The sequence below is a fragment of the Xenopus tropicalis genome, chromosome 6 (assembly GCF_000004195.4).
Source record: "Xenopus tropicalis strain Nigerian chromosome 6, UCB_Xtro_10.0, whole genome shotgun sequence".
Classification (NCBI taxonomy): Eukaryota; Metazoa; Chordata; class Amphibia; order Anura; family Pipidae; genus Xenopus; species Xenopus tropicalis.
The window spans coordinates 54,531,000-54,547,362 of record NC_030682.2 but is presented as its reverse complement, the minus strand read 5'-3'; the positions used below and the strand labels follow the sequence as shown (position 1 = coordinate 54,547,362).

Below are 16,363 nucleotides of genomic sequence, written 5' to 3'. Positions count from 1 at the left end.
CCTCAAAACGCAGCATTTCTACCCTAGTTCTTTAGTTAAGCTTTAGTTCTAATTTAAGAAGAAGAATCATGGAGACCCAACCTTAACAGTACTGGAACCCCGTTTTGGGTGCAAACCCAGAACCAAAGATATATTTTAGTGTTTCAATACAGTAGCTAATTTCTTTATTGCACCTCTCAATGAATCAGTCAGCATACCTTACATTTCTTAGACAAGACAAGTGCTGCAATGTGTGTGTATGTGCTTTAGAACATGAATGAGAAAATGTCCTAAAATAAACAATACTTAAAAGATCAGATCAGAAGCAAACGTCCATGTTAGGTGTGCAGTTTAAAGCAAACAAAAATACTGGGCTGTCAGCAATACAGGAAGTCTCACTTTAAAATATATATTAACACTTTATAAATATATATTTGTCCCTTTAACAGTAAAGGTAAACAAGTCACCAAGAATGTATTTTCTCTATATTAAGTACTCCATGTTTCTTCATGATCTCCAGGGTCTGCTCTAAGAGAAATCTTAATCGAGGCTGAAATGTCTTCTTAAATTTTAGCTGGCGTTTTCCAAACCGACCTATTGGTCGAACTCCTCGACCCACATACCAGTAGGGATCAATCTCAGGACCTGTAGACACAACAATTAAAAATATCTTTCAGACTGCAAGCCAAATATATCTCTTTGTAACTCTGGACAAAATATTAAGTTTCCAGTCTTGTTACCGTAAAGGATGCCCAAAATATTAAGTTTTGCAATTCAGACAAACTTAAGTTTGGATTTAACAGACTTTGAATCTCATTACAAATCTAGGCATATGCTAATCTTCCAAAGATTTATGAGTCCAACGTTCAAAAACCCAACCTCAGTTTCTCTAACAAACCTAAAGGGGGACTCTCTTCCTTGTGCGTCATAAATGACAAGAAAGGAAGGGGGTGTGCCAGAGAATGGCCAACTCCCACCCATGTGCTGACTCTCTAGTACAGTGCTGTCCAACTGGCGGCCCGCGACCCCCCTCTGTGTGGCCCCCCACCTGTCTGGCTGCTTTGATGGCTTACTCTTGTGTAAGCTTTAAATGGTATCAGTACTGAGATTAACTGCCCCCCCTGCATGGTTCTCACCTCAGATTCAGGCTGTAATCAGGCTGTATTGTTTAAATATGTAATTCCCTGTGTTGTTCACACCTTTTAATCTCTGCATTGTTCACCCCCTGCAGTGTTCACACCTCAGGCTCAGGCTGTAATCACCCCCATTGTTCCCCTGTTCACACCTCAGGAGCAGTAGAAACCCACAAATAATCCCTGCACACTACAAAAAGAACATATACTGAGGTGGTACTGCAATTAAAAAGTTTTTTAATATATAGTTATTGTGCAGCAGTGCCAGCATTGTGTCACTGTAGGCTGCCTGTGTGTGCCATACACACAGGCATCATAGGGCAAGCAGAGTATGGCACACACAGGCAGGGTAGGGAAATCAGAGTATGGCACACACAGGCCAAGTATGGCACAAACCAGCCAAGAATGGCAAACACAATGAAAGTATGGCACATGCAGGCAGGGTAGGGCAGGCAGAGTATGGCACACACAGGCCAAGTATGGCACAAACCAGCCAAGTATGGCACACAGGCAGGGTAGGGAAGGCAGAGTATGGCACACACAGGCAGGGTAGGGAAGGCAGAGTATGGCACACACAGGCAGGGTAGGGCAGGCAGAGTATGGCAGGTTTTTGCTGTACTACAACCATTAATATGGGTATGGTCATGTGATAGCATGGGTGTGGTTTCAAGTGGGTGCGGTTTCAAAAAGGGGATTGGTCAAAACTGGCTTCCATTATCGGCCCTCCACCACGTAGGTCGGAAAAATTCCGGCCCTCGGTACAACAGAAGTTGGACAGCACTGCTCTAGTATATAACTACTATATATCCCTCAAATCATTTTTGTTAAATGCCTATTGGGAAGTGTTGTACTGGATATCTAAAGTGCTACCCTTCAGTTTTAAAATACAAATATCTCCAAATGACCTCAAGATATTTCAGGTAGATATTCTCAAATGTATTCCTATAGGCTAGTATGGTTCATATGGTTGAAGGTAACTTGAACTATTTTTAAGGGGTTATCCAAAAAGAGCCATTTACTCAAATGGATCCCTAGGAATCCAGCTTAGAAAATGTAACTGCCTGGGAACCAAAGAAATAATTTGGCATAGCCAGTTCGCCATCTGTACAAGCATTGTTAACACTGTTAAATTACTAAAATGCAAGGGTTGGTAGGTATCAATATTGTGTTGTCTGTGACAGCCTGTCCTGTCCACACATGGAAGATGTCAACCTTCTCAGATATTTTAAAGGACATCTAAAAGTTCATGTACACATAAAATGGCCTGCTGAAAATAACCAATGCAGTGGAGTTAAATATAATTGGGTAATTGTTGCTATTAGGCACTGTGTTCCTAATATTAGAAATAAAGGCAAACAGGACACAGTATTTGAGGGGTTCCATCTGCATCATGGGAACTATCCAGGGAAGATATTGCCTTTTTATGCTGTGCACATAACAAATAATGAACAACATTTCATTAAATAGTAATTAAGTAAGTAAGTAATCAAAGTATATCCGAAAATAAATACTTACTTCTGTTGTCAATCTGATGATTAAAAGACCTGCTTTGGGCAGATATGACGGTGAATGACACAAGTAGGAGCAGTATATAGGCAGTGCAGAGCTTAGGTTTCGACAAGCATTGAGGGGAACTTGGCCATGGATCAAAATTCAACATATTGGTTCCTAGAAACAAATATATTAAGAGTTCTAAATACTAACATATAATTTAAATAAATTAATAATAATTAAATTAATAGTAAATAATATATTAAAATATTCACATTTGTATCTGTAAAGTACTATAGGTTTTGCAAGAGTTATGCAGAATGCTTGGGACCTTGGGTTTTCTAGATAAGGGATCCTTCTGTAATTTGGAGATCCATACCTTAAGTCTACTAAAAAGTAATTTAAACATTAATTAACCCTAAAAGGATTGTTTGCCTCCAATTAGAATTTTATCATAGTTGGGATCAAATGCTACTGGTTTATAATTACAGAGAAATTGGAAATCGTGTTTAAAAATTAGGATTATTTGCTTATAACGGAGTCTATGGGAGATGACCTTCCCGTAATTCGGAACTTTTTTATACATTTTAAAAAGAAGCAAAAATGTAGGGTATGCCGTACAGAATTATGTTTAACAACAGACATTTCTGGAAACTTAGTAAAGAATTATTTTCTTGGGACAAATTTTCCAAGTGTTGTGTAGCTGAAATTATTTTTCAGGATATTCTGGATAGATGTTCTTTGTTGGATTAATAGAGGTTAATTTAGATGGTGGACGTTTATATGAACATACTTGTTATATAAAAGAGACTGCCATGTACTATATTAAACCATATAAACTGATTAAACCCAAGAAATCGAGTTAATTTAACTCTCTGATCCTATTCTGGGCCAGCCAGCAAGCAATATGTAGCTATGAGTGCCAGTGAAATGAGTTTAACACTTTGCCCCTTCATTTAGATTCACAAAATTGACAACATCAAGCTCATAAAAAATTGTCTTTTAAAAAAATATGTAATAAAAAATGAAATATTTTTTCTAGTATATGTGTTAGCGTCACATTCTCATTAAAAAAGAAATGTATAATGTGCCATTAAAAGACTTTTATTATTTTTCTGATTTTTAAATGGAAAAAATATGTCTGAGCAGCTAAAACATCAAATCAATAAGATCTTCAAGAGAATCGGTAGCAGATAATAGCCACATGTTACCATTAAATATAGTTTAAAAGGTGCAGTAGCAGTTGAATTTTCATCTCATTAGTTCTTAATGAACTGGAAAGCCATCTCATATACACCTATAAAGAAAAAGCTCCTCTTATCCCATTTTAAATGGAAGTAATAGATAAAGGCTTAGTGTAATTTGGAGTGTAAAGAGTCCTCTTTACTGCTTTCTGTGTTCCTTTATTGATTATACTTGGACTTTTTGTGTGCACAGAGTCACAGTTTCTGTCAAGTAACAGTCAATGCAAAGGCTACTTATTGGATGTAATCACAAATGAATTATATTTCATAAAATCAGCTAATTTTTTAAACAGTTTATTTCTTATGCACAGTTTTTAATATAACTTTTTAAAAATAAGTTATAAAATAAAACTATGCATGTGTATTACAGTATATTGAATTGCATGTGATTCTACTGTGCTGTATAAATGATCATAGTTAAAAACAAATGTAGTAATCCAGCTTTTAAGTATGTTAAGACACACTATCTTAACAAATGCATAACATGTTGGTCAAAAATGAACAAAAAGCTGTGCTAAGAAATTATGTTTTTTTACAGAAAAATATAAGCATGATAATGAAACAAAATGACCATTTTCAAATTAAACAGTTAATAGAAAATTGTTATTGCTACCAAACTCACCTTTTGCCTTTGATTTTTCTTTTCAGTAGGCTGCAACAAGAACCAATGTATTCCACTATATCTTGTGTTTAGGAGGAATAATTCTTATATAGTTAATTGATCTGGCTGATGAGTGAATGAAAGGGACGTCAGGAGATGCGTAAGTGTATCCACAAAATATCCTAAATATAATTAGAGATAGGGGAAAAATACACTTATCAATGACAAAAAATAGAGCTGCCTCCAGAGCACGTCTCTGTACACTTTGTCAGGTAGAACTGACAGCTCTGCAGCATTAATAACCAAGTGGGTCTTTAACTTACTAATAACCAGACCCACTTATAAAGAACCAGTAGGAGTCTTGGAGGTGGATCCTGCGTCAACATCATCTTTTAAGTCATTGATTAGGCAAATCCCTTGCCATTTCATAATGAGCACCATTGACTGCTATTACAAGATATACTAGGGGTCATGTGTTAAAAGCACGCACAGTGGTAATCCTAGTAATACACCCATTCTGACACCACGCATTGAAGTTTATGCACCTATATACACTGTGGGGCAGGAATGCATAGTGCTTTGGAGCATCAAATGCAAGAAATCCTGTACGGCCTTAGGCAGTTACAAATCAGCTTTTTGCACTGTGTCCCTTTGATGAATAAGAAGTACTATGTTTACTAGGGATGACTATTCCAGTGTTTTCATTAGAAACACTTACAAATATAGCATTTTATGTAAAAACAAGTATCTGCACTGGTACCCATGGTGGTGTGCTCAACCTGGAGTAACATATGAGGCTGAACTACAGCCTTTACAATACTCCACGAAATAGCTCAAGAGTTAAATCATACAAATCTCCCTTGTCGCGGGCTACTAATCTCCCCGAAATGCCATTCCACTGGGAGGCATATGCGGCGCCAAAATCGCTGAAGTTTCCTCTCAAGGCAACTTCGGTTGGGCGCGTATGCCATCCCACCAGCGATTTGCAGTCTAGCCGGTGGGATGACATTTCGGGGAGATTAGTTGCCTGTGACAAGGCAGATTGATCTTCCCGTCTGTTACGGCCCTTACACAACATAGCTGAAAACCGGTACCTTTTTAATCAAGCTAAGGGCTTGCAGGGATGAAGGCATGTAGGTGTAAATGACCCTGGTTATGCACTGAAAACTGAAAACACCCCCACTTACCATGTTTAATTGTTGCCTCACATTGATCCCAACTCCTCAGCCTGACAAATATTTTTCTCTGTTATTAAACATACCTATTTATATTGGTGCAGAAATGACAGTAGTACCATCCATGACTGTTAATTATTCTTATGTTACATGTGCTGGAGAAATTGGTTGAAGTAAGGGAAGCTGTAAATGAAATGTAGCTGAAGGAGTTAATAGATTTTTTTTATACATGTCTGTACATCAGTTGCACAGTAAACCAACACGAGTTTCTGCCTTACTATACAGACCAACAGTTGCCAATCAAAACTTGATGCTGCAGGACTTATTTAAGAAACTAACATCTGTCTCTGACATCTACATGTTAAATTTGACATCCACTACTCTCTATACTAAACAAAGTTTTCCAGAATTTTCCTTCTCCTTCCCAATACAATATGTCAAAAAGTTCTCTAGAAATGGTAAACAGGAAGCGGAAGCGTGTCTCCCTTAGTATAAAAGGCAAAGTAGCTGTATTAAAGCAGCTAGACAGTGGTGCCTCAGCAAAGTCCCTGTGTGACAAATTTGGTATTGGTTCGTCTACTCTCTATGAACTTAAGAAACAAAAACAAAAATTGCTTAAGTTCTATGGTGATAGTGATGCCCTCAAATTAATGGCAGGTAGAAAAACACTGCACCATGCAAAGAACACCTCTGTGGACAAAGTATTAATGGAATAAATTTGACAGCATCGCAGTGAAAGGTTCCTAATTTCTCGTACTCTTCTTATGACCCAGGCAAGAGAATTTCATGACCAGTTAAACATTCCAACACCTTAGGTGTAGTCATCAGGATGGTATGGAAAATTTAAGAAACGGAATCATCACCTGATTATGATGCTGCTGAAGCATATGTGGCATTAACTAACAAATTAGTTCAAAATGAGCATCTGTCAGCAGAGCAGGTATACAATGCAGATGAAACCTCGTTTTTTTTGGAAAACAGTTGTTACAGCTCAAGAGCCTGCACCAAGTGGGTTTAAAGACAATAAAGAAAGGTTAACTGTGCTTGCTTGTATGCAGCAGGAACACACAAAACAAAGCTGCTTATTGGTATTAAAGTTTTTCCTGCCACATATACTGCTAATAAGCGAGCATGGATTACAAGAGATATTTTCAAGGACTAGTTTGAGAATCATTTTGTTCCTGAGGCTAGAGCACACTGTACATGAGCAGGACTTAGATGCGCACACCCAGATGCAGAGCTTCTTATCAAAGATAATGTTTTTGTTGCCTACTTGCCTCCTAACTGTACATCCTTAATTCAGCCTCTTGGCCAAGGAATTCTGTGCTCATTCAAGTCACATTACAAGAATGATTTCCTACATAAAATGCTAAGTAAATGTAATAAAGGTATTGGTGTAAAAGAATTCCAGCGTAACTTTAAAGGGGATCTATACCATAAATTTTCACAATGCACTAAACCAGTGCTGTCCAACTGGCGGCCCGCGGGCCACATACAGCCCGCGACCCCCCTCTGTGTGGCCCCCCACCTGTCTGGCTGCTTTGATGGCTTACTCTTGTGTAAGCTTTAAATGGTATCAGTATTGTGATTAACTGCCCCCCCCTGTATGGTTCTCACCTCAGATTCAGGCTGTATTGTTTAAATATGTAATCCCCTGTACTGTTCACACCTTTTAATCTCTGCATTGTTCACCCCCTGCAGTGTTCACACCTCAGGCTCAGGCTGTAATCACCCCCATTGTTCCCCTGTTCACACCTCAGGAGCAGTAGAAACCCACAAATAATCCCTGCATACTACAAAAAGAACATATACTGAGGTGGTACTGCAATTAAAAAGTTTTTAAATATATAGTTATTGTGCAGACTGTTGGAGCAGTGCCAGCATTGTGTCACTGTAGGCTGCCTGTGTGTGCCATACACACAGGCAGCATATGGCAAGCAGAGTATGGCACACACAGGCAGGGTAGGGAAGGCAGAGTATGGCACACACAGGCAGAGTAGGGCAGGCAGAGTATAGCACACACAGGCCAAGTTTGGCACAAACCAGCCAAGAATGGCACACACAGTGAAAGTATGGCACGCAGGCAGGGTAGGGAAGGCAGAGTATGGCACACACAGGCAGGGTAGGGAAGGCAGAGTATGGCACACACAGGCAGGGTAGGGAAGGCAGAGTATGGCACACACAGGCAGGGTAGGGCAGGCAGAGTATGGCACACACAGGCCAAGTATGGCACAAACCAGCCAAGAATGGCACACACAGTGAAAGTATGGCACGCAGGCAGGGTAGGGCAGGCAGAGTATGGCACACACAGGCAGGGTAGGGAAGGCAGAGTATGGCACACACAAAGGCAGGGTAGGGCAGGCAGAGTATGGCACACAGGCAGGGTAGGGCAGGCAGAGTATGGCAGGTTTTTGCTGTACTACAACCATTAATATGGGTATGGTCATGTGATAACATGGGTGTGGTTTCAAGTGGGTGCGGTTTCAAAAAGGGGAGTGGTCAAAACTGGCTTCCATTATCGGCCCTCCACCACGTAGGTTGGAAAAATTCCGGCCCTCGGTACAACAGAAGTTGGGCAGCACTGCACTAAACCATGTAAAATACTGTAAAATAGAAGGTGCTTTTATTTTAATACCTTTGGGTTCAAATATGTCCATAACTGCTTGAAAACTGTGCTCTACCCAGACCTTATGCCAGCTTCCGGTTTAGACTCTTCAGTATATGGCTCTGGGCCGCCGGCCCTCATAGACTTCAATGACACAACCTCACCTACTTAAAGTGAAGTGAATATTCATAGAGTGGGCAGGGCTTAGCAATGTCACAGACAGTCCATTCCTGCTCTACTGGCTCCTCCCCCCGGCAGCAGCACAAGCAGAGACACAGAAGGAGGGAGGGGTTTTCCCTGCTGCTGCTGAGTAAAGCCTGTCAGTCAGTGCTGTGACCAGTTCCTGTGGGAGACTGAAGCGACACTCCCATGTCTCATTTGGCTCTGGCTTCAGACTGGAGAGCTTATGTATGCAGCTCTCATATAATGGCAGTTTTAGGAGGTAAAATGCTTTCAAAACAACTTTCTTTCTGCATCATTTCACATTTTGAGGGAGGATAAATATTATAACTGAATATGAACTTTATATAAAATGTCTCCTTTAACATAAAAGATGCAATTTGGAGTGCTGCTAGAGAATAGGATAAAGTTGATAAAGAAACATTAATTCATGGATGGCATCACTTGTGGCCTGCCTCATTTTTCTTTGATGATGATGATGATGATGACTCAGAGGAAGAGTTTCTGGGTTTTTCAGATTCAAATGAAATCCAACTTGTCACAGAGTTGATTAACTATGCAAAGAGCCTGTCTTGTCCAGAAACCCAGTTGCTGTGGAATATGCAACATGGTTCTTAATGACAATTCAGATGAAGAAAGTGACAATGATGAGCAGGATGTCATTGTGAAACCAAACATTTCTATTAAAAGAATGATAAAACTTTCTGAAGAACTAATTTGTGGCATGGAACAGAAGAGCTTTATCACAGAGCAACAAATAACGTCAGTCTATAAAATTAAAGAACAACTCTTACGTGAAAGGCCAAAACACATGAAACAGATGTCACTTACTGAAATGTTCCAAAATGTTCAAACTGCACCTCTCTCACTGATCCTAAGCCTTTAGATTCTGACATTTGTTGTATAGAACTTATTTAAAAATATGGCCTTTCTAATCAATGCTGCTGTTGAAGCACACATTATACATTTGGCTGTAGTGTTCAAGTTTAGTGTTTAGTTCTGTATGTGTTTTTTTTCACTTAGAATAGCAGATCCAGTATTGCTCTAAGACCTGCAGTACACCAGGCATGACAGTCTGAATGTCTCATAAGCCACAGTCCTTAGAGTAACATACTGGTGTTGACATGGAAACTCATTTAAAAGCCAAGGTGTTATTCAGAACAGGAGTTAACCTTTTGACATCCTTCTTACCTATGTGTAGATTTCTGTTTTTACTAGTTAGATCTCTTGCAAAATGTTTAGGTTCTCAATGTGTTTTTTGTGGCACTGCAAAATTTAGGATATTCTACTACTCTGCAATCACTATGGCCAAACCCCTGGCCATTCGCAAGAGTGTTGCAGAAGGGGCTATACAGTATTTTCTTATTCAGAGGTAAATAATAATGAGCCTTAGTAAGTGTTTCTGGTTGTTTGCCAGGCTTTGCAGGGAAGCAATATCATAAGCAGAAAAGAGCACAGACAAAATTATACAGCGATAGAAAAACAGTATGGTAGTAAAAAAGCTTATGGTCAGAAAATCCCACTGCATGTTAATTTAATTTCTATAATGCCAGAAACCTGGAAACTTAAATAAACAAATATAAGCTGTTGTTGTAAAAATAGTTGTGCTGTGTTTTTTTCCCAGCTTTTAAACACACTGGTAAATAGTGCTCCTTTAAGACACGGATGCTCTGAAATTAGTGAGGTAAAATGTGTACACAATGTTTTAGGCTAACAGTCCTTCCTCAGGAATAAAAAATGTTACAAATGAGATCACCAGGTAACCAACAAATATCTAACTATCTAGTGCTTACAACAGCTTTGTGTCCTCTGCTTATAACAATCATCATTCTTTTTTTTTTTTTTTTTTTAATATTTATTTATTCAGTTTTCAGCAAAAAGAAAAAAAAAAGTAGAAACAGTTTTAAAGCACCATATATAACATACATATGCAGTATACAAAAACATAAATCCCATCCAATATACTAGAATTGTATAACATATATTGAACAGATGTAAAGTTATATCACATATAGAACATATACAGGTTATGGGGTAGCCGCCTATTGATATTCCTCTTTTCCATAATTCAGTCTTACCACTTCACCCAGACTTTTCACCCTCCTACACCATTCTTTCCAAGAAACCCATCGGTGAATAAATTTGTATTCCACATTATTTAATCTAGCCGCCATCCACTCATAATCATCATTTGAGTGGATCTCTTCTATCAATTGGTTTAAATCTGGAAGTCGGGACCGTTTCCAGTTTTGCTGCTGGCGCGGGCTGCAAAAGTTATCTGATGAACCACTGTAGCCCATTTATTCCCTCCCCCATCATCCATAATCCCCAGTAAAGCTAGTGCAGCACTAATTTGATACATGCCCTCTGTAATGTCCACCAAGATTCCATTAACTACCTCTGTCCAGAACCTACAGTATATATACCCGGGCATTCCCACCACAGGTGGAAAGTGTTACCTATTTGATTGCACCTTCACCAGCATTTATTGTATTCCTTTAACAATCATCATTCTGAGTCACTAGGGCCCCATTTACTAACCATAGGAAAATTCACAAAAGCAAAGTAAACTGAAAACTGGGGAAATAAATATTGGTATATTACATAACCAATATTGCCATAAGTCATAAGATATGACTTTAATTTAATTATAAACTGGTTGTAATCAGTTGTATTTGTTTGCTCAAGGGGTAACAGCAGTTTTTATTACAAAAATATGTCTAACTAAGATAATTAACTCTATCCTATATCAGCAATAGTAATAAAATGTAACATGGCTCAACACCAGCTTTAGATAAAACCTTATAGAGCAATAGGACAACTTGTTTTTTTTTTCTATTACAGGTACTGTATGAGACCTATTATCCAGAATGCTCGGGACCTGGAGTTTACCAGATAAGGGATCTTTCCGTAATTTGGATCTCCATAACCTAAGTCTGCTAAAATTCATTTAAACGTTAAATAAACCCAGTAGAGGCTTGTTTTGCCTCCCATAAGAATTAATTATATCTTAGTTTGGATCAAGTACAAGGTACTGTTTTATAATTAAAGAGAAAAAGGAAATCCTTTTAAAAAATTTTAATTATTTGCTTATAATGCAGTCTATAGGAGATGGCCTTTACGTAATTCTGAACTTTCTGGATAACAGGTGCCTTTGGCTCAGGCTGGGGGCAGTGTTAGGAAATCAAGCAGCACAAGACAAGTGGTTGATTCTATCTTGCAATCAGACATTGAATATTTTACAAATAAAAGCATTATTCATTTATTTATTTATTTAAGCACTATTGTATTTTCAGGGCTTGGCTTGAACATACATCTTGACTATTGTTTCAGTTATAAAACAATTGATGTTGCTGTTACTTTTTGGGTTTAACAGGGCACATTGCAGCCATTCCATGTTTGGTTCTTGTGATGTAGATAATTAGATTACCAGTATACAACCTCCTCAATTTGTTGAGACTGTTTTGTAATCAGAATTCCATTATGTGCACTAATTATCCAACTTGCAAGAACCAAACATGGAGCAGCTTCAATTAATGTGAAAAAAAATGTTTTTTTTTTTCCAACACTTTATTAATAGATCCCTATGCATAAATTCATATGGGCCATTGGGCCACTTTAATTTAGCCGTAGAATTTTAAATTAGCCTTAAATTAAAGCATAGAGCTGTTAAAAGCTTATCTATAATGTTGCAAAATAAATCAAAAAAGGTATAATGATAATAAGGTATATTAAAAACTGATTACGGTAGTTATTACATATTTTGTTCTGTTTACTAGAACAAAATTGGCTGTGCTTTGTTTTCAGCACAGTGCAATTTGAAATTATGGGAGTTATTTGTAAATTACTGTATCTAGTATCTGTACCACTATAAATGTTTCAGAAAAGCTTGTTTTAGTTCTGGAAAAAGTAGAACTAAATACAAATCAAGACACATTAAAGTTATACAAGTCACCCCACCAAAGGAGAGAAAGGTATGACATTATGGACCTCCCCGGGGCATTCAGTTTGAAATAGATGAGGAAGCTGTACCCTAAGGTACTGTTTTGTTTTAATATGTTTTTTAACCACACAAAACAGTTTTTACTGTAATCAACTATGAATGTGCTAAATGCTGGATTTGGATAAGGGATTAAAGCAACCGTTTCCCCCACCATAGCTTTTTGTTGTTTTCATGATACTGAGCCTTGCTGAGAAATAATCAGCTGATCAAAAAAACGTTAAACATGACAGAGAAAATAATGTTCTTTCAGTCAATACACCAGCACTGTGTGACTAGAATAAATGAAATTGATCTTGTGTTGACAAATGCAATAAAAAATAAATGATAGGAAAATACACAGGATAAATGACAAACAGAAAGGTAAACAAGATAGCTGAGTACTTAATAAAATAATTTATTCAAACTACTAATTTGAGATATTTTAATGTTAAACTTGTTTTCCCTTATGTATATATTAACTGTACCAGCCTGCAGATACAGATGTGCATGAATTTCCATGTATTGGAGTTTTAGTAGTCTGCCTCTCTGATTTGCTGTTTGTGATTACTGCCTTAGGATTATAGGTCACCCCATAGGAACTTTTTAATGCTTGGTTTGCTCCCCAACTTTTTTTTTATATTTAAGCGTGCTGACTGGTAAAAAAACATTGGGGACCCACTTTCAGGCACTATTGAAGGCACATGCCCTCCTAGATATATAGAGGATCAACCAGCCAAAAGAAAGGAGATATACTTATTATTCCCCTTCACATAAAAGCTCAACTAGGCTTGACCTCCCCGGAATGTTTAAAATATAATATTACAACCTCTATTCAGCCTATTACATGGTCAGACCATGCTCCCACACTTTCTATCGCTTTAGAAACTTATTAAAAAACTGCACTGGCTGCTCAATGAAACAAGTTTACATAATAAAGAGATACAGACTACAACCCTTAATTACATAAAGGAATTCTTTACTATAAACAAAGGATCCATACAGTCTAAAGCATTAACCTGGGAAGCCCATATTGCTACTATCAGAGGCCAACTTATAGCAACAACTACAGCTAAACACTCTATTAGGAAGACAGAACTACATAAGCTAGAAACTCATCTCTACAACCTAGAAAAGACTTAAAAGACTTATAGCACCCACCCAACCCCGACCATTTTACAAGAAATCCAGGCAACATGTGCTAACCTAAAACAATTGGCTCTTAACACAAATATTACCGGAAATAAAGCCCACACCTTACTGGCAAAACAGCTAAAACAACAGAATACACAATCCCAAATTCTGGCCATCCAATCAGAAACGGGCACCTTGACCCACAATCCCAGAAATATTGGCAAAACATTCTATGATTACTATGACTCTCTATATAATTTACCAAAGAATGGTCAAAATCAAGGAGATGCCTAAAGATTGCAACTAACACTATCAAAAGATGAATTAGGATACCTTAACATGGCAATAACAACAGAAGAAGTACTCCAAACCATACAAGCATTACCCCCTACAGAAATCACCAGGGCCAGATGGGTTTCCCAACTCATACTACAAAATTTATAAAGAATACTTTAGCCCTATCTTGGCTGACCTATTTAATGAATTCCTAGGAGGTAAGGAGGAAATCTCTGAGACTATGCTCTCTTCATATATAACAATACTCCCAAAAGAAGGAAAAGATGTAACTTTGTGCTCTAATTACAGACCAGTAACATTACTGAACTGCGACTTAAACATTTTAAAAAAATATTAGCTAACAGATTAGCAAGATTACTTGCACATTTAATAAATCTAGACCAAGTAGGGTTCATTAAAGGATGCCAAGCAGGGGATAATACCCGGAGAGTAACTGATATATTAGATGTAATACACAGCAAGTAAATACCCGCAATAGCCCTCAGCCTAGATGCCGAAAAGGCTTTTGATCGCCTGAACTAGGTATTTATATAGTGGCTTGCAAAAGTATTCGGCCCCCTTGAACTTTTCCACATTTTGTCACATTACAGCCACAAACATGAATCAGTTTTATTGGAATTCCACGTGAAAGACCAATACAAAGTGGTGTACACGTGAGAAGTGGAACAAAAATCATACATGATTCCAAACATTTTTTACAAATAAATAACTGCAAAGTGGGGTGTGCGTAATTATTCAGCCCCCTGAGTCAATACTTTGTAGAACCCCCTTTTGCTGCAATTGCAGCTGCCAGTCTTTTAGGGTATGTCTCTACCAGCTTTGCACATCTACAGATTGAAATCCTTGCCCATTCTTCTTTGCAAAACAGCTCCAGCTCAGTCAGATTAGATGGACAGCGTTTGTGAACAGCAGTTTTCAGATCTTGCCACAGATTCTCGATTGGATTTAGATCTGGACTTTGACTGGGCCATTCTAACACATGGATATGTTTTGTTTTAAACCATTCCATTGTTGCCCTGGCTTTATGTTTAGGGTCGTTGTCCTGCTGGAAGGTGAACCTCCGCCCCAGTCTCAAGTCTTTTGCAGACTCCAAGAGGCTAATAGGATAGCAAAATTTATCCCGCAAGCATCCCCACTATGTTGGAGAGGCTGCCTAGGAATTGGAACCCTATCACATACCCTTGGACCTGCCTAAATTGACAACAATATGGAAAGAGGTTTGTGAGATTATAAAAACAGGCCTAGCACTCTCAAATGATATTAAACCACCACATCTACTATTGGGACTACCTATACCACAATTAAAACACTCTTTCCAGAAACTGGTCAATCACATAACCACAAATGTTTGTTTACCAATCACATCCAAATGGAAATCTCAAATGATCCCCACAATAACAAAAGTCATTGCTAAAGTGGAAAGCAATAAACGCTTTTAACAGATGACAGCCCACATAACAAACAAAGAAAATCTATTCCTTAAAATATGGTCCCCTTGGGAAACTCATTTTTTAAACAAATACTACAGACTCTGCAGAAGTAACCCACACAGAAACTACAAGCACAAGCAATGGAAACCTCTAACCCACTCTCTGAACTCCCAAAGCAAAGACAGATTAAAACCCCCATACCCAGAGCAAAATCCTTAAATCCCTGTAGCAAGGGTAATGCAAATACAGCTATATATGTGTGTGTGTGTGTGTGTGTGTTGGTCAAACAAAAAACTGGACTTATTTGCACTAACTGTATATACCTCTACAAGTATCTAGTAGAATTAAGTCTAAAACAACTGGACTGGAGTTTTTCTTGAAGACGTTTCACCACTCATCCGAGTGGCTTCTTCAGTTCAAATGACTGGTAGGGAATTCCCCGGTATTTAAACTCTTGATGGTAGTAGAGTCACAGACATCCAATCACAATGGTTCCATTGAACTTGTTCAGTTAGGTGTTAGCTGAAACTGACAGGTGTAAGAAGGTATGATCCAATCACAATGGTACCAAGATTCTCATTGATGAAGGTGTTAATCCTTCAAAGTACATGACTGGAAGTGTGAACTGTTGTGAGACCGCTGAGTCTTGTCCTGAGGAGTTTGCCCGCCTATGTTGGGCCATTCTCTTACAGAGAGGTTGTTTTGTCTCCCCAATGTATAAGTCTGAGCACTCTTCACTACACTGGACAGCATAGACCACATTACTTTTCATGTGCTTGGGTGTTGGGTCTTTCGGGTGCACCAGCTTTTGTCTCAGGGTGTTGCTGGGTTTGAAAAACACAGGAATGCGATGTTTGTTGAAAATTCGCCTAAGTTTTTCCGATGTTCCAGCAACATATGGGATGACTATGTTGTTTTGCCTGCTGTGTTCCTCCCTTCTGTTTGTAGGTCTGGTCTTTCTGTTGGTCTTTGATTTGGCAGTTTCACAACAGTTCACACTTCCAGTCATGTACTTTGAAGGATTAACACCTTCATCAATGAGAATCTTGGTACCATTGTGATTGGATCATACCTTCTTACACCTGTCAGTTTCAGCTAACACCTAACTGAACAAG

General features: G+C 38.3%; 1 protein-coding gene across 1 annotated transcript; it reads right to left on the bottom strand.

Annotated features, from left to right (window-relative positions):
* prlh (prolactin releasing hormone) lies at window positions 1-4,721 on the bottom strand. The gene is made up of 3 exons (XM_002938310.4): window positions 4,470-4,721; window positions 2,628-2,780; window positions 1-624 (listed from the first exon to the last, which is right to left on the bottom strand). Exons 2-3 carry the CDS (start codon window positions 2,770-2,772, stop codon window positions 443-445), a joined length of 327 nt encoding a protein of 108 aa, XP_002938356.1. The 5' UTR covers window positions 2,773-2,780; window positions 4,470-4,721; the 3' UTR covers window positions 1-442.
* Window positions 4,722-16,363: the final 11,642 nt, after the last annotated feature.